Source organism: Notothenia rossii (genome assembly GCF_949606895.1).
Source record: "Notothenia rossii genome assembly, chromosome: 11".
In the NCBI taxonomy this organism is placed as follows: domain Eukaryota; kingdom Metazoa; phylum Chordata; class Actinopteri; order Perciformes; family Nototheniidae; genus Notothenia; species Notothenia rossii.
The window spans coordinates 4,741,851-4,756,374 of NC_136910.1; the positions used below are offsets into that span (position 1 = coordinate 4,741,851).

Sequence of the window (14,524 nt, forward strand, 5' to 3'; positions counted from 1 at the left end):
TCAGGCCGTTGGTGCTGTGTAACTGACAGAAAATTAACAACAACATGACTGTCAAGAAAAATGCTTTCTCATGGAGCTCGGTATATTTGTATAGGTTCTGTGATCAAATCCCGCCTACTTCGCTATGATTGGCCAGTATCTCAGATTGACAAGACAAACGTCCAATAGACGATGATACGTCCGTTACGTTTTCCAGCGTGTTCGTTCACGTAGTACCCGGAACGCGCCAGGCATTGAAACACGCCTGGACTTTGTGGATAAACAGAAACAGCACACGGTATTCAGCTATTATAACTTTATGTATGTTTTTTTTTCAATGTGTTCAATCCATATGGTTTGTTTGCATCACTAAAAATATGCAGTTGTTATCAAAGCGAATTTAAAATACTAATGAAGCGATCAGTAGCTTATTAGTGGCTAAGCTAGCTAACTTGTGTGTGAAGTAAAGTTAAAACCTCACATAATGTTTATTAAATATGAATAATATCTTAATAAAACATACATAACATGCATGTGTCTTTAATTTACTATTTGCAAAGCAAGGCTACGGTTTTACTTACTGTGCTTTCTTACAAAATACAGGAATAATTTAAGTGCATAGCAAGACTACTTTTCTAAAAATGACTTTGTTTTGATTGTATTCAAGCTGCTTTGTGTTTCCTCTTCTTGTGTGTTATTGAACTGCTGGATCATTTGACAGGACCGGAAGTAGCTCAAATGGCTCAGTGGAATGCCTTCTACCATAATGAGGAGGATGAGGAAGAGCAGGAGGAAGGAGAGCAATCTGGAGGTGAGATAAAAACCTCCATTAATCCATTTGAAGTGCAAATAATACAACATCAGAATCACAATTTAGTTTTCACAGACAAGGAATTAGTTTCTGTGTATTAGTGCATACATAAAATACATTTTTAAGGGGGAAAATAGCAAATATTAAGAACATGTGTGGAAAAAACATACATATACATCTGTTTAAAAGGTGGAAGGGCTGTTCAGTTTCTGTAGTGTTTTGCATAAATGTGCACAATTGTTAGAAGTGTGCTAAGCTTACCAGTTTGGAGTATTAGGAAGTTGCCTTTCCTTATATGCATGCCATGAGATGTTCTGTTTTGAACTATAGTTGTCGACAAACAATGCTTTCTCTCTTTGTCAGGTGAATATTACAAAAGCACCGGCAGAGACAGTTTGGTGTTTTTGGTCGACGCCTCCAAGGAAATGTTCATCAAAGGAGAAGACGGACAACCCTCCAACTTTGACATGACCATGGAGGTAAGATGGAGAATATCTTTTCTGCTTTATGGAATCATTTTGTCAAATATCATGCATAAGTTGAGGGAATGCTCTTTAGCTTACCTACCGCATACAATAGAATACAAATGGTCACACATGCAGAGCACACAGCACACACAGTGACATTTGGCCTCTGCTTTGAACCCATCCTAGTACAAGGAGTCTAGTACTAGTAGCAGTGGGCAGCTATTGTACAGCAGGAGCAATGGGAGTGGGGGGGGAAGGGGAATGTCCGGTGCTTTGCTCAAGGGCACCACGGCAGGGCAGGAGGTGAACTGGGACCTCTCCAAGTAGCACTCCATATTTTAGGTCTGGTCAGGGACTTGAACCGGCAACAGTCCAAGCCCCTACTGACTGAGACTGCCGGACTAATAGTAATACTCTCTAATATAATAACATACAACCTACCTGTTTATTCCACACTTTTAAAACAGTGTTTACCCGGATGAAACTCAAAGGCAGCAACAATAAAAGTGATATAGGAGGAAAACAGATACGACTAAACACAGCAAGAAAGAAAGAACAAATCAAACCTTTATAAAACTTAAAAGTGCATAGGGAATGATTCATATAAAAGCCATACAAATAGTGTGTGTGTGTGTGTGTGTGTGTGTGTGTGTGTGTGTGTGTGTGTGTGTGTGTGTGTGTGTGTGTGTGTGTGTGTGTGTGTGTGTGTGTGTGTGTGTGTGTGTGTGTGTGTGTGTGTGTGTGTGTGTGTGTGTGTGTGTGTGTGTGTGTGTGTGTGTGTGTGTGTGTGTGTGTGTGTGTGTGTGTGTGTGTGTGTGTGTGTAGGTGGTGCGCAGTGTGTACACCGGTAAGATCATCAGCAGCCACAGGGACCTGATGGCATTGGTTTTCTACGGCACGGAGCAGAGCAAAAATCCCAGGAACTCATTTAAACACGTCTACGTTTACCACGACCTGGACGAGCCCGGTGAGACTCACTGACGCAGCATCACACTCTATTTACAGTATACTGCTTTGGTTCTGCTGCAGAAACAAGGGCATGCATATCTTAATCATCATTATCGGAATATTTTATTTCTAAATTCGGTTTTGTGACAGTTGGAAATGGAGAATTAAATAAGTAAATGAAAAAAGAAATCGGAATAAAAGTGTGTATAAATGCCTAGTTAAAGTGAAAATGTGCAATAGAAATATAAAATAAAGATATTTATAAAAAACAAGAGGTTAAAGTAAAGTGTCCAATAAAATATGACTTTAAAGTTAGGAATTTAAAAAGAGATGTGCACAATATATATAGTGGTGTATTGATATTATGAGTTGCACAATTTCAAAGGGTTTGGCTTCTGAAAGTGTAGTAAAGTATAGAAGACTTTGATTGTTATTGCATATTATTCAACAAAAACATTTGAGAACTTATGAACACTTTCAGAAAGTCCTGTTATTAAAAATCATAATTATAGTGATCAGAGGTTGGAAGTAACTAAGTACATTTACTATACTATTTAACTATATTTTTATGCTAATACTTTTCTACTTTTACTTGAGTAACATTTTGAATGCAGGACTTCTACTGTAACAGAGTATTCCTATATTCTGGTACTTCTACTCAAGCACAATATCTGAGTACTTCTACTTTTACTCAAGTACAAGATCTGAGTACTTCTACTTTTACTCAAGTACAAGATCTGAGTACTTCTACTTTTACTTAAGCACAAGATCTGAGTACTTCTACTTTTACTTAAGCACAAGATCTGAGTACTTCTACTTTTACTTAAGCTCAAGATCTGAGTACTTCTACTTTTACTTAAGCACAAGATCTGAGTACTTCTACTTTTACTTAAGCTCAAGATCTGAGTACTTCTAGCACCTCTGTTAGTGATTACTTTTAGTACCAGTGTCACTACATGCAAAATGCAAGAAAGAAACCAGTGTCTGTGCCCCTTTTTAAACTGCTACACATGCCCTCCTCTCACCCTATTCCTTCTGTTGTTCCTCACCTGTCTGCTTACACACCTCCTCTCTTATCTCAGGTGCAAAGCGAGTGCGGGAGGTGGACGCTCTGCGGGGGGAGAAAGGAGCCCAGCTGGTGGAGAAGACGATGGGCATCGGAGGGGAGACGTCTCTAGCTGACGCTCTGTGGTGCTGCGCTAACCTCTACAGCGACATCAAGCTGAGACTCTCCCACAAGAGGCTCATGATCTTCAGCTGCAGGGACGAGCCTCACGGGGGCGACAGCGCCAAGGACCGGCTGGCGCGCACTAAAGCTGGAGACCTCAAAGAGACCGGTACGTTTAGTTTAGTTGTTTCTAGTGTCGTGGACAGTCCCCGTTAATCAACTGTCACACAAAAACAGTAAATGGGGCAGCTTTAGCCAACATTGCTAATCTCCAGCTGTTGTCCCCGGCCAGATGATAACAGACACCTTTTTAAAATCACAATACATCAACAGCATTAGTTATAAAGAAAGGATGAAACACAAGTAGATATATGCAGTAAAAGAGAACGATAACATGCAAACAACACACGTGACTACGTTAGGGATGCCAGCGATTATTCTAATATTCGTTACAGTCTCCATAATCGAAAATTGTTTTTAAAATTCGATTTTATTTATATATATTTTTATTATTGCAAGAGTTTTTTTTTTTTCTCTCATAATAGCAGGAGATTCATAAGGAGTTTCTATGGGGACATTTGTGTCCTTAAGTGTCTGAGTGATTACTATAGAAAACACCCCTTACCAACACGTATTCCGTATACATTAACACATCCAAAATGTTCCTTAGTGACGCATCAGCTGTAATACATCAGCTCTGTATGTCATTTACTCCTCTGACTTCTTCTTCTCTTCTCTCTCAGGCGTGGTCATTGATTTAATGCATCTGATGAAACCGGGAGGCTTCGATGTCGCTCCGTTCTTCCGAGACATCGTGAGTCCTCCTGAGGATGAAGGAGATCTGGGTCTGCAGCTGGAGCCGTGTGCAAAAATGGAGGATCTCCGGAAGAGGGTCCGGGCCAAAGAGCTGAAGAAGAGGGCCATGGCCAGGTAGAAGCCCGAGACACATTGAGTCACTTCCTTTTTCTAATTTGGTACTTCGAGTTCTTGCTTTCCTCGTCGTCTGTGGTTAATCGTTTCAATCACTTAAAGGTCACCTATTGTGCAAAATCCTCTTCTTCATGTCTCTTCTACATCAACATGTGTCCCCTCTTCTTCATGTCTCTTCTACATCAACATGTGTCCCCTCTTCTTCATGTCTCTTCTACATCAGCATGTGTCCCCTCTTCTTCATGTCTCTTCTACATCAACATGTGTCCCCTCTTCTTCATGTCTCTTCTACATCAACATGTGTCCCCTCTTCTTCATGTCTCTTCTACATCAACATGTGTCCCCTCTTCTTCATGTCTCTTCTACATCAACATGTGTCCCCTCTTCTCCATGTCTCTTCTACATCAACATGTGTCCCCTCTTCTCTCTGTCTTTTCTACATCAACATGTGTCCCCTCTTCTTCATGTCTCTTACATCAACATGTGTCCCCTCTTCTTCATGTCTCTTCTACATCAACATGTGTCCCCTCTGTGGAAAGAGACTCTGAAAGTTTCAGGAACAAAGATTCTCTCTCTTTTTGTCCTGATCTGTTTACATAAAAACCTGTCTGAAAATGAGCTGATCAGATTTTGGCCACTTTATGATGTCATAACGATGTTTTGTCTTGTGTAACCATTAGCCAATCAGCAACCAAGGTAACTCTTTTTAACCAAATGTCTCTCAGAGGGGCGTGGGGAGGGGCTCCTTATTTTCATCTAAAGCAACAGACAGAGAACCAGCACTTTGGAAACAGGGCTGAAACAGAGGGGATTATGGGTAATGTTGCAATGATCTGTTTGGTGTTTCAGCCAATCAGAGACAGGTTCTGTATATATCTGGGACTTATAATATATTGATGAAAAACAGTATAATAGGGGACCTTTAATCCTCACCCCATCCTCCCCTCGTCTGCCATCTTTAGGATAAACCTGTGTCTCGGTGAGGGTGTGAATGTCGCCGTGGGAATTTATGCCACCGCTATAGCGGCTAAGAAACCGGGTCCTGTCAAACTTTACAGAGAGTCCAACGAGCCGGTCCGCAGCAAAACCAGAACATTTCACACCCAGACCGGGAGCCTGCTGCTGCCCAGCGAGATAAAGAAAGCTCAGGTGAGAGAAACACCTACAGTACGCTTATTGGGGGTTGTCAAAGTGTGTGTGGAATCATTTAAGGATGTTACATTTCAGAAATGCATCTCTGTCAAACAACATTTCTGGCTATAAACTACATTTTACAAGACTACATTAAACATATAATGATGATGTTATAACTTCATCCTACCTAACTATATATACTGTGTGTGTGTGTGTGTGTGTGTGTGTGTGTGTGTGTGTGTGTGTGTGTGTGTGTGTGTGTGTGTGTGTGTGTGTGTGTGTGTGTGTGTGTGTGTGTGTGTGTGTGTGTGTGTGTGTGTGTGTGTGTGTGTGTGTGTGTGTGTGTGTGTGTGTGTGTGTGTGTGTGTGTGTGTGTGTGTCGCAGGTGTACGGTAAGAAGCAGATCGTGATGGAGAAAGACGAGGTCGACGCCATCAAGAAGTTTGAAGATCCCGGGATGGTCCTGATTGGATTCAAACCGATGGAGAGGCTCAAGCGTCATCATCACATCCGACCCTCCACCTTCCTCTACCCCGAGGAGGGCGAGGTCAAAGGTAATAATAAATAATAATAATAGACATTTTAAGACCAAAGGATTGAGTGTCTGTTTTTAAACACGCACTTTTTCCGCAATTGATGGGACGGTGTCATCAAAAGTGTCTTACAGCATCTTCTGTATTTAATCGTCATATATCTTAAATATATTCTCAATATGTATGTATGTATGTGTTGCATTGGGCACTTCACAAAACTAAAGAACAATGCATAGAAACAGGAATGAGATCGTACAAACATGAATTTATAAATATTTACAGCTACAGTAGGGCTTAGCGATAGAATGAAATATAAATATATGTAAATACAAGAAGCTGCAATATAATATCACAATATTATTTAACTTACTTAGTATCGTGATGATATGGTAGGGTTGACCATCTTTGTTTTTACAAAGATTTTAGATAAAAAAATCACCAGTAATATTGGTACCCGTCGGGAACCAAGTGACGTAACGACGACCGCTCCGTGGATTGGTCAAAATGGACCAATCCGTGGAGCCGTTACATTACGTCCGCGGAGCCGTTAGGTTAAGTCCGTGAATTGGTCCAAATTCACCAATCCACGGGCTTCCTCACACACACTCAATCTTTTCTCAGCTGCAGCTCCGCCGATTTCTCCTCCCTGAGACGGCGGGACACGGCGAGGCTGTGAGTCGGTGTGTGAGCACACACACAAACTCCCAGCCAGGCTGTGTGTGTGTGTGTGTGTGTGTGTGTGTGTGTGTGTGTGTGTGTGTGTGTGTGTGTGTGTGTGTGTGTGTGTGTGTGTGTGTGTGTGTGTGTGTGTGTGTGTGTGTGTGTGTGTGTGTGTGTGTGTGTGTGTGTGTGTGTGTGTGTGTGTGTGTGTGTGTGTGTGTGTGTGTGTGTGTGTGTGTGTGTGTGTGTGTGTGTGTGTGTGTGTGTGTGGGACGGACAGAGAGTGAATACACACACTATACAGAGTTGCTGTATGAGAAACCAATGTGATTTAGTAAAATTGCACAATTTAAATCTATTCTAGTAGACCTCAACAATGGAAATATGATCAGTAGAAATGGCCATGACATGGGACCTTTAAAGAAACATTTCAATAATTACAAAAGCTACCAGTCTGGGAAAATTGAGGAAAATGACTGAAATGCAGCCTTTCGAACGAGGAAGAGACGATATCCAAAATCCAAGACAAGATCTAGCCTCATATCGCCATGTCGTAATAATATTGATTCAATAAAGTCAGACTGAAGCATCCTTGGTGCTCCAGTCAATCCTCTCAGTAAACACAGAGCTGATCCCAGATCAAATGCACGCTGAAGGCTCTTTGAGCAGGTTTTCTCTCAGTGATCGTGCTGTTATGTTAAATGTTTGTTGTTTGTTTTTCATGTATTCATGGTTTGTCATTAAAAACCTGGAAAAGTCATGGAAATTCAAAATGCAAATTCCAGGCCCTGGAGAAGTTATGGAAATTGAACTAAAGTTGCATCAAATATAATTTATATTTTATCTAATCGCCAAAATAGTAACACTATAATGATAATAAATACTGTATGGTAATGAAACGTAAAATGGCATTTAACTGACGAGGTGTTTTGCTGGTGAGAGATTTTAGTGATTTATTTCATCCCGGGCCACATTGGCATTATGGTTGCACTCAAAGGGCCGGTTGTAACTTTAAGACGATATAAATATATAAAATAATGTATTATATTACATTACTGCCTCTGCATTGGATTATTATCGGATAGGGTAATTTAGTAATAGGTAACTTCATAATTAACTACGTCTGAAAGCAGAAGTCTAGGGCAAATAATTGCAAGTCTCTTCAGTGTGCATGTCACAGAGTGAGATGCATTGTGGGAAAGGTTGTTTATTGGCAATGTGCTTCTGTAAAACGGCATGTAACCATATAGTAAACATATTATATTCTTTGCAAGCTCTTATGGGGCCACGTAAAATGAAGTCGCGGGCCGGATTTGGCCCCCGGGCCTTGAGTTTGACACCCCTGCTTTAGGGTGTAGAAGCTAGTAAGCCTACTATTTGATTTGTTTTAGATAGGAACAACATGTTTCAGTGGTACCGCTGAGAAAGAGTAATTTTTTTGGTTATGGAAAATTAGGTAAAGGTCATTGAAAGTCATCGGCTGAACCCTGTGTATTGTGTCTTGATATATCATGCCATACCATTATCGTATCGTATATATTCCCCAGCGCTAACTCCCAGCATGCTCTCTGTTTCCTGGTACTTCCTGTGTGGTTCCTCCTCAGGCAGCGCGTGTCTCTTCTCTGCGTTGTTGACGAAGTGCAGCGAGAGGAACGTGTTCGCTGTGTGTCGCTGCATCTCTCGCAGGAACTGTCCTCCGAGGTTTGTGGCTCTGGTGCCGCAGAACGAGGAGCTGGACGAGGGCAAGGTTCAGATCACTCCTCCAGGTGAGATCTACTTCTTCTTTGTTTCTACTTGATCTCACTGGCCAGCGGCTTGAGCTTCAATCTCAGGATCCATGTATCTGTGATCCTCTCCAGAATGGAAGTAGTCATCACATACAGAGCATCAACTAGTTCCTGAACAGTGTCCTTCACATGCTGATATCCAAGAGAGGGAGTTCCACAGTCCCAAGATGGAGGAATAGAAAGCAGTATTCAATGTTTACTTCAGATTAGCTCCACGTCAGAAATGATCATGCTTGTCAGATGTCTCTCTCCATAGAGGCTGAATCATCATGTTAATCACATAGCTATCATATGCCTCAAACAGTCCTGATGCTCTTCTAGGTAATCACACATCCTGTCATGTTCACAGCTACAGTTGGGACACCTTTGTTATCATGATACTCTGACTCCACGTGGTCTGTGTTTTGTTTTTATGTTAACCTTCATTTCTGCCTCATGTTGTTATTGTATTCATCTTTCTGTGGTTTTAATTTGAACTTTTGTTCTTTCTTGTGAAGCACTTTGTGGATTCTATTTCTGTGAAAGGTGCTAAATACTAAATAAACGTATTAATATTATTATTATAACACTGGTTATTAAAGGTCCCCTATTAGACAGTTTGTCATCAATATATCACAGGTCTCAGATATATACAGAGCCTGTCTCTGATTGGCTGAAACTCCAAACAGATCATTGCAGCATTACCCATAATCCCCTCTGTTTCAGCCCTGTTTCCAAAGTGCTGATTCTCTGTCTGTTACTTTAGATGAAAATAAGGAGCCCCTCCCCACGCCCCTCTGAGAGACATTTGGTTACAAAGAACTCAATGGAGCTCTAGGAGGAGATTCAGGTGATAAGGTGGGCGGGGGGGTTACCTTGGTTGCTGATAACAAAACATCGTTATGACACATGTTGATGTAGAAGAGACATGAAGAAGAGGGGACACATGTTGATGTAGAGGAGACATGGAGAAGAGGGGACACATGTTGATGTAGGAGAGACATGAAGAAGAGGGGACACATGTTGATGTAGAAGACACATGTTGATGTAGATGAAGAAGAGGGGACACATGTTGATGTAGAAGAGACATGAAGAAGAGGGGGCACATGTTGATGTAGAGGAGACATGAAGAAGAGGGGACACATGTTGATGTAGAAGAGACATGAAGAAGAGGGGACACATGTTGATGTAGAGGAGACATGAAGAAGAGGGGACACATGTTGATGTAGAAGAGACATGAAGAAGAGGGGACACATGTTGATGTAGAGGAGACATGAAGAAGAGGGGACACATGTTGATGTAGAAGAGACATGAAGAAGAGGGGACACATGCTGATGTAGAAGAGACATGGAGAAGAGGGGACACATGTTGATGTAGAAGAGACATGAAGAAGAGGGGACACATGTTGATGGAGAAGAGACATGAAGAAGAGGGGACACATGTTGATGTAGAAGAGACATGAAGAAGTGGACCTTGAAGTCCATGGATTGAGAGTTCTCTTCCAGCCAGAGGTGATTTGTTAGAGAGGTTTTGGGCAGGAAGGTTTTCCTTGGTTCCTTGGTAACAGTGATAGGAAATGTATGCAAACACAGTTTTATTTGTAATCATGTCTCTGTTCCAGGTTTCAACATGATCTATCTGCCGTACGCTGACGACCTGCGGACCCTCGATACCCCCCGCTGTCCTTGGGCCTCAAAAACACAGGTGGACAAGATGAAGGAGATCGTCACCAAACTGCGCTTCAAATACAGGTCGCTGCACAGCTTCAGTACTTTACAGAGTTCTGAGTTTATAGAGCACTTCAAATGAATGAAGAAATAAACTAAGGTAGCTATTAAGCATGAAATCCTGAGAAAAGTATGTGGATACAAATTTGCATTGTTACAGTAATGAAATCAGTTTGTGTTTTGAATAAAGAGGCATGCACACAGTTAATTCAATACAAATAAAACAAGCACACATACAGGGGAAAAGTTAGTTTTGAAATACTTAAAAATTATTCGGAATAAAATATACGATGAATAAAAAGTCTTTTTTTGCCACATTAACTAAACAAAAAGTTTATTTATTTATTTATATAATGCCCTAGGGCTGCTCGATTACGGCAAAAATGCCAATGACGATTATTTATAACGATTGCTGGTTGATTTCAGAGACAAGATATATTTATTTATTATAATAATTTAACACAAGGCCATTTGAAGGTGCTTTACAATAACATTAACAGCATCTAGACATAAGGCATTCAAATACTACAAATAAAAACAAGCTAAAACAGGAATAAAATACAAGAAGAAAAGTTACATTTTGGTGTTTTTTATGATTAATTACTTGATTTATTAAAAGACAGCGGGAAGGAAAGTATTTACCTTGCAATGAAATTTACACTTTCACAATCAAACCCACAGAGCACTGGTTTCCCTTCCTTGGTGTGCTTTACAATAACAATAATAATAATAATAATAATAGCTTATATTTATATATAGCTCTTTTTATGAACTGAAAGATGCTTTACAGTGTAAGGGGGGGTGGACAAACAAAGACAATTATTTGGGGGGGGGGCTTATTATTATTATGCTCACTAGGACGTCATTCATTTAGTTGTATTTGTTTGTAATGTGATGCAGGAGCGATGCGTTTGAGAACCCGGTCATCCGGCAGCACTAGTAGTAATTCATTATGTCAAACCTTGGAAAGTGTCTAGATACCCCTGCCCTAATGCCAAAGGAACTGCACACTGAATAGGTTTTGCCGTTTGATGTCTATGGCTGGACAGTGGCGTAAAAAGGACCGAAGCTCCGTGTTGAGGGTTTCTGCCCCGTTACTTCTCTGCTGTTTTCTTGTCCCTCTTGTCATCAGCCACTAACCATTCATGCAAATGACTGTGCTCTCCAGATATATTTAAAATTAATATTAAAATCCTCCATGTTGCCCTCAGACGGTAGACAACGGAACACTAAAGACAAGAAAACCAATTGACCAATCAGAATCGAGTATTCAACTAAGCCATGTAAGAAGTAAGGGATGCAGCGAGAAGGTCTTTATGGGGGAAAAGATCAGGAGCCCGACGTGTTTTTAAAATAATATGTAATAATTAGTGTTATTTGTTTGTAATGTGTTGCAGGAGCGATGCGTTTGAGAACCCGGTCATCCAGCAGCACTACAGGAACCTGGAGGCTCTCGCTCTGGATATGGACGCTCCGGAGAACACAGAGGACCTCATCAGTGAGACTCAGATTCAGATATTAAGAAATCCTCTCATACCTGCCACAACTTCCTGTTCCTCCGTCTCACACTTTATTCTCCCCTTCCTCAGTGCCGAAGGTGGAGCAGATCAACCAGCGTCTGGGTCCTCTGGTTCAGGACTTCAAGGATCTGGTTTACCCAAACGGATACAACCCTGAGAACAAACCAGGAGCCAAACGCAAGACAGGTCAGAGCTGGAGACACTACAGAAACTTTGTGCATTTATATAGCACTTTTGCAGTCTTTGCAACCTTTCAAAGCACTTTAGGACATCTGCATTCAAACACACAATTCAGTATATAATGCGTGTTTTAAATATAAATAGTTCTACGGTAGAGGCTATAAGAGAACGCAATTAATTGGACGGCGTCTTTCAGTATCTTTCTATGTTTTACTTATACATATATAAGTATCTTTTATACACGTATAAAGACTCTATATTTATTAAATGGACAGTGAAATCAAAATTGTCTCACGGCACCCTCCCTATAGTGTACATAACCTGGGTACAATACATAGAAAAAGACACAAACATTCTTGTTTTTATCACAACTTTAATTTGTTCTGCTGCAATATACAATATCTTCAGGGCTTTCATCAGCACTGAATAATGTTGAAAAACATAAATTAAGGCAGCACAATTAACCAGATTTGATTAAAATTGTCATATGGACTATTGCAATATTCAAAATGCAGGAACACGATATTTGTTAAAGGCTAAATATGTGTTCAAATTAAAGTATTGTGGGCTGAGAAGATATCATGACCTTCAAAATCTATTCTACCACCTTAACAAAACACATATTTGTTGGTACAGTTCATACAGCTATTAATAATGTGAATACTTCTGCAAAAAAGATCCACCTTGTGAATATCATGAATTATTGAAATTGCTATTGAAATAAAGGAATCACAGCTAGTTATTCTTTCCGAATGGTGCAGCCCTTACGTCACTGTTGCTGTGTTTATTTAGTGCTGTATTGTACATAAAAAATCTGATTTAACTTAATGTTTCCTCCATGGATTAACCTGCAGCTGACGCCGGAGGTGGAGCTGATAAGAAACCCAAAGTGGAGGTATCGGAAGACGAGCTGCGGGCCCACGTGCAGAACGGCACCCTGGTAAAACTGACGGTGCCGATGCTGAAGGACGCCTGCAAACAGTTTGGGGTTCGGACCACCGGCACCAAGAAGCAGGAGCTGATGGACGCTCTGATCGCCAAACTCGGACCCTGAGGAGTTCAATATGAACCTCACGGTGCCTTCCTGAGCAGATTATTTTCAAAATCCAAAAATTCTGGTACATTTCAGGATCTACTTTAAAAGCAGGTTAAATGTTTTTGGGGGAAATGTGGGTTGAACCAAAATACTGTTTGTACAATTCTAAAAGCTTTCTGTTGGGGCTTGATAAGATAAAACATGTTTTTTTAAGGCAACTTTGTTCAGTGCAGTTCAGTGCTAATGTCTGCAATTACTGCCACGTTGAATTAATAATGTTTAAATGTTAAAAAAAACTATTTTCTATGTCTGATCTAAATTGTTTTCTCATTTGTTTTAGTGAATTAGAAAGAAGCAATAAAAAATATGTTTTCCAGTATAACTTGAATTCCTTAATTGTATTTTTTTCCATAGAATAATTTCTAATACCTCTTGATTTCTTTTTTTTGTGTAATGATATTTGTAGTCTTAGTTGTTGTTGTTGTTGTTGTTGTTGTTCTTGTTGTTGTTGTAATACTCACTTCACCCACAATAGGCGGAAATGCACCACCAGCCAAATTGTTTACATATAACAAAAAGCGTTTGGCTGGTTGTGCACAAATTAGTATTATGCTGCTTCCAAGTTACTTAAATGTTATTTCTTTATGAAAACGTGGGAAAAACAATATTTGTCAGGTGAAAACTCAGTGTGTTGTATACAGGCAGATTTGTGCTAATTATAAAAACGGTTATAACTAAAGAAAGACTTTACAGTAGGGTTACATTGCTTGCTAACACACAAAATGGCCAGAATGTGCATTACAACAACAAACAGTAAATGATAAACCAAAAATAAATAAATGAAACTGCAATTTTTTTTAGCAGTGTTTTAGTCCTCTACGACTTGGTCTACATCATGTGACAAATTGGCATTTTCCCATGACTCGTGAGATTACTACAAAATGCATAACATACTTTAGAACTCGAAAACATCCAATCAATGCTTTTTATAATATATAAAACGAGATGCCTAACGTATTCAGCCACGTAAAGTCATTCACTACTTCAAAAAAGAGGAAACACATTAGATCAGACTTACAGGCCCTTTCTCATTTCCTCAAATCCCCCTCCTCGACTCCTCGCTCCTCCGACCAGTAGTGACCCGGAAATGAATTTCAGCGCGCCATGTTGATGGACATCTCATTTCTCTAAAAGCACTTCGAGGACCGAGGATCGAGCGTCGAGGAGGCTCTCTTGAAGAGCTATAACCGAGGATACACTAATGGGTCCTCTACGGCTCCTTCGTGGATGCATTTCCGGGAACAGATGTTTCAAAGAGTCGTGACGCACGGCCGGACTTATCTCAACCAATGACAGCTCTGCATGCATCCCCTGGATATTATTTTATTAACTGCTTTCATCGCCACGCGATGTTTACAGTGAGAACAGCTGTGAGGTCCGTGCAGAAAGCAGAGCAGTGTGTATAATATCACTCAGGCCCACTGTCTTTATTTGCTTTAGTTTAGTAGATATCTACAAACAAAGAGTCGACATTTTTTCTAAAACCATTTAGTGCTTCACATAATAAAATACACAACGGCTGTTAGGCTAGCTGTAAGTGCGTGTGTGGTGTAGGTGTGTGTGGTACAGTGTGTGCGTAGATGCAGCGGACAGACAGGTCTCAGT

General features: G+C 40.4%; 1 protein-coding gene across 2 annotated transcripts; it reads left to right on the forward strand.

The window, feature by feature from the left end:
- The first annotated feature begins 180 nt into the window (after nucleotides 1–180).
- On the forward strand, nucleotides 181–13,247 carry xrcc6 (X-ray repair complementing defective repair in Chinese hamster cells 6). Of its 2 annotated transcripts, none has more exons than XM_079657881.1 (13): nucleotides 181–277; nucleotides 701–790; nucleotides 1,154–1,269; nucleotides 2,083–2,224; nucleotides 3,288–3,542; nucleotides 4,117–4,303; nucleotides 5,266–5,452; nucleotides 5,823–5,991; nucleotides 8,235–8,396; nucleotides 10,018–10,147; nucleotides 11,521–11,621; nucleotides 11,713–11,828; nucleotides 12,653–12,790. In XM_079657881.1, the coding sequence occupies exons 2-13, from the start codon at nucleotides 718–720 to the stop codon at nucleotides 12,668–12,670; spliced, it is 1,656 nt and encodes a 551-aa protein (XP_079514007.1). In that variant the 5' UTR covers nucleotides 181–277; nucleotides 701–717; the 3' UTR covers nucleotides 12,671–12,790. The 2 variants fall into 2 exon arrangements, with proteins under 2 accessions (XP_079514007.1, XP_079514006.1); XM_079657880.1 differs by having other exon boundaries at nucleotides 183–277; nucleotides 11,713–11,829; nucleotides 12,678–13,247.
- The last annotated feature ends 1,277 nt before the right edge of the window (nucleotides 13,248–14,524 follow it).